Below are 5,000 nucleotides of genomic sequence, written 5' to 3'. Positions count from 1 at the left end.
ACTGTCTAAGAATCTGCTTGTAGATTTCAGCATTGGCAATCACTTGTAGGCGAATAAGTGGACCAGGTCCAGCAGCAGAGATCACTCCCCATACCATTACACTGCCTCCTCCATATTTCACTGTTTCTTCACACATGCACGATATAATCTTTCGCCACTTCCTCGTCGGACGTACACCCCGCCATCGGAACCAGTTACATTAAACTTCGTTTCATCGCAACCACTGTTCTTCTGTCCAAACGACATGTTCGTGAGCAAAACGAAGACAGATTTTTTAATTCTTCTTGGAGATCAGGGGTTTCTTTGCCGGTTCCCGAGTAAGCAACCCAGAACCTCGTAATTTCTCCGAGAAACTATTTTGCGCGATACGTTGACATCGGAATTGGAGCTAAACTCGCGGGATGTCTTAGCAGCACTCTTAAACCTATCCTTTAGTGGCATTTTAAGCACAATACAATCCTGCCTTTGTGAAGTATTACGAAGTCTACCAGTTTGGGATTTAGTATCTGTTGATCCTGGTAACTTAAAACGAGCTATAATTCGTTGCACAACACTTCTGGACCTTCCTACAGTAGATGCTATCACAGAATTTGACTTTCCCTCTTGGTGAAGGCACAGAATCCTTTGTTTTTCGCCACAAGACGTTTCTCACAAGTCGCCATGTTAACAGTTGAATATTCCAATAATGTAAGATCATAAAAAGTAACTGTTCGCCCATGGACAGTCTTCTAAACAACAAATACCTCGGTTAGGAGTTCATTTTTTCTAAGTGACCCTTAACTTTTGGCCACTGCAATTTGGAAGATTGTTTATTTCCTCATAACTTACGAAATATTTCTTACGTTCACTTGAAGTTTTCATGAAAGATAGATATTAGATATATCTAAATGTGTGTAAAATATCTATAGTCTCAACATATTGTTTATCTCCTATAATAACTATTTCAATACACTTGTTCTTACTGACCCTTACATTATGGCCGCTACTCTTTCTATATAGATATTGTTGATCTCATGCCTGAATAAGAAACCCTTATTAAACATGGCGCAAAAAAATTGACGAAAGAAATTCATCCAAGGAATAAAACAGTTCAAAACTACAAACTGAAAATAAATGATTTTTAAGATAGAAGAAAGAAAAGAAATTGGTGGAGGAATAGTCTATTTATGCCACTTACCCAAAATGTGAGGGGTATTTACTTTTACGACCCCAGAATAATAAAAAACGAATTCGAACTGGGTTGGGTTTGAACTCAGATTCAAGGTATCGCAAGTCATTTCCTCCACCTATCGTTCGACCGATTTTGAATTATAATAGTTATTAAAAAGACTTAGAATATATGAATAACTTAATAGAGGAGCAAGAATGCTTACCTGGATGATATAGGACCAGCCAGTATAAAATGGCCACGATTATCCCTCCACTGCAAGTAATGTTGTAAAGAACCCATTGGAACTTCATGCCTGTGCTCAGGTCTGTCGGACGTTTTTCTGGAGCAAAAAAAAAAGGGAAAACTGTTGTAAAACGGTGTCAAGGTTTTGAGCGATAGAGAATAGCACTGAAAAACAACTACGAGAAAAACCATAGCAACCGTTTTTGTGTTTATTCCAAAACATACATAGATCAGCACATATTTGCATTTATTTATATATACACACACACATATATACACGTATAAACTGTATTTATTAAAACTTGTATCAATCAATACACATACAGACAGGCGCAGAGACACATGCACACAAGTAAGTATACAAGTATATACACATACACATACACCCGCATAATACATGTAACCGAGATGACCAATGGGTGTGTCCACATACAAAAATAATCATCTTGAAGAGCACTAATAAGTACATCCGGGTATTAATCACGAGTCGAGAAAGATCAACAAGATTGGCCAAAATAGATGAGAAGAAGATATACAATGAAAACAACACCAAACAAACAAACAACAACAACAACAACAGCAACAACGATGACGACGATGATGGAAAAATAGAATTTTACTTTTTTTTCCTCTAATTTTCACAGAACGAAAGCAATTTTCGTGAGGGAGGATGTCGATTGCATTGACTCCAGTCTTTCACTGGTTCTTATATTGTTTTATCGACCCCGGATAGATGAATGACAAAGTGACTCCGGCAGCATTTGAACTCAGAACGTAAAGAGCCGGAAAAAATAACGCTAAGTAATAAAAACCAGTCAACCTATATGAGGAGTTTCAGGTTCCGCCCAAGGTTTTGATCGACAGTAGAAGATACTTGCCCAAGCTGCCACGCTGTGGGACTGAACCCAGAACTGTATGGTGGGGAAGGAAACTTCTTATCATACAGCCACGTTCGCGCCTTGAATGTGTGTGTGTATATATATTTATAGATATATACATACACACAGAGGTTTATAGATATATGTACATATATGTTATACATATATATACATACACACACACGTATATATATATATATATATATATATATATATATATATATATGCATATACATGCATATAATATACATACACACACACACATGTATGTATGTATGTATGTATGCATGTATACAATCAGAATATTTAACATTTTTATAAACAAACATTTAAGCGCCGAGTGAGTTAGTATTTTAGAAATGGACATTTTTTTTCATGCATTTTTAATGTGTGTGTGTATATATATTTATAGATATATACATACCACAGAGTTATAGATATATGTACATATATGTTATACATATATATACCTACCCACACACGTATATATATATATATATATATATATATATATATATATATATATAATGCATATACATAAATATACAACACACACACATGTATGTATGTATGTATGTATGCATGTAACAATCAGAATATTTAACATTTTTATAAACAAACATTTAAGCGCCGAGTGAGTTGTTTTTGAAATGGACATTTTTCTGCATTTTTAATTGTGTGTGTGTATAGATATGTTTGAATGTGTGAGTGTATGTTTGCATCACATACAATAGGATGTGAAATGCATAAGTAGAACTATATTTAAAATATTTATGTATGTCTACGTATGTATATATATGTACACACATACACACACACCATATATATATGTGTGTGTGTATGTGTGTATTTATGTGTGTGTACGTACGTGTGTGTGTGTGTGTTATATGTTTATACTTGTACATACATTATATACTCCTACATATACATATAATATTTGTACATATTTATACGTTGCCGGAAAACTGGAAGTTCGCCAACGATTCCTTAGTACATATGCGTGTGTGTATTTTGTAATTTGTATGCAAGCTTTTAAGTCTTCCGGTATATATCTACATACACACAACAACACACACACACACATATATACACGTATAAACTGTATTTATTAAAACTTGTATCAATCAATACACATACAGACAGGCGCAGAGACACATGCACACAAGTAAGTATACAAGTATATACACATACACACAAACACCGCATAATACATGTAACCGAGATGACCAATGGGTGTGTCCACATACAAAAATAATCATCTTGAAGAGCACTATAAGTACATCCGGGTATTATCACGAGTCGAGAAAGATCAACAAGATTGGCCAAAATAGATGAGAAGAAGATATACAATGAAAACAACACACAACAAACAACAACAACAACAACAACAGCAACAACGATGACGACGATGATGGAAAAATAGAATTTTACTTTTTTTTCCTCTAATTTTCACAGAACGAAAGCAATTTTCGTGAAGGAGGATGTCGATTGCATTGACTCTTCCAGTCTTTCACTGGTTCTTATATTGTTTTATCGACCCCGGATAGATGATGACAAAGTGACTCCGGCAGCATTTGAACTCAGAACGTAAAGAGCCGGAAAAAATAACGCTAAGTAATAAAAACCATCAACCTATATGAGGAGTTTCAGGTTTCCGCCAAGGTTTTGATCGACAGTAGAAGATACTTGCCCAAGCTGCCACGCTGTGGGACTGAACCCAGAACTGTATGGTGGGGAAGGAAACTTCTTATCATACAGCCACGTTCGCGCTTGAATGTGTGTGTGTATATATATTTTAGATTATATACATACACACAGAGGTTTATAGATATATGTACATATATGTTATACATATATATACATACACACACACACGTATATATATATATATATATTATATATATATATTATATGCATATACATGCATATAAATACAACACTACACACACACATGTATGTATGTATGTATGTATGCATGTATACAATCAGAATATTTAACATTTTTATAAACAAACATTTAAGCGCCGAGTGAGTTAGTATTTTAGAATGGACATTTTTCTGCATTTTAATGTGTGTGTGTGGTATATATGTTTGAATGTTGTGTGTATATATATATGTTTGATGTGGTGTGTATTATGTGTGAATGTGTGTGGTATGTTTGCATCACATACAATAGGATGTGAAATGCATAAGTAGACTATATTTAAAAATTTTATGTATGTCTACGTATGTATATATATGTACACACATAACACACAACCATATATATATGTGTGTGTGTATGTGTGTATATTTATGTGTGTGTACGTACGTGTGTGTGTGTGTGTTGTATATGTTTATACTTGTACATACATTATATACTCCTACATATACATATAATATTTGTACATATTTATACGTTGCCGGAAAACTGGAAGTTCGCCAACGATTCCTTAGTACATATGCGTGTGTGTATTTTGTAATTTGTATGCAAGCTTTTAAGTCTTCCGGTATATATCTACATACACACACCACACACTACACACACATATATATCTATATATATATATATATATATATATATATAAACGGCAGTTTGTCTGTGTGTGTTTCTGTGTGTCTGTTTGCTTGTACCCTCACCCTGACCACGGCTTTCAACCGATTCTGATGAAACTTGACACACACATAGCCCAATGTCATAATTCAAAACTAACGCAGTTAGTTCCCCCAGTTCTGAAAAAAATCGATAA

General features: G+C 34.4%; 1 protein-coding gene across 1 annotated transcript in view; it reads right to left on the bottom strand.

Moving 5' to 3' along the window:
* The window catches only part of LOC115220447 (protein rolling stone-like), a 20,332-nt gene that overhangs the window by 2,340 nt on the left and 12,992 nt on the right, over positions 1-5,000 (bottom strand). Inside the window, exon 2 of the mRNA XM_029790575.2 lies at positions 1,374-1,490. Coding sequence (XP_029646435.1) covers positions 1,374-1,490 — 117 coding nt within the window. The remainder of the gene's footprint in view (positions 1-1,373; positions 1,491-5,000) is intronic.

Source organism: Octopus sinensis, linkage group LG16, assembly GCF_006345805.1.
Source record: "Octopus sinensis linkage group LG16, ASM634580v1, whole genome shotgun sequence".
Lineage (NCBI taxonomy): Eukaryota > Metazoa > Mollusca > Cephalopoda > Octopoda > Octopodidae > Octopus > Octopus sinensis.
The sequence above is the reverse complement of the archived record's forward strand: the minus strand, read 5'-3'. Positions and strand labels throughout refer to the sequence as shown.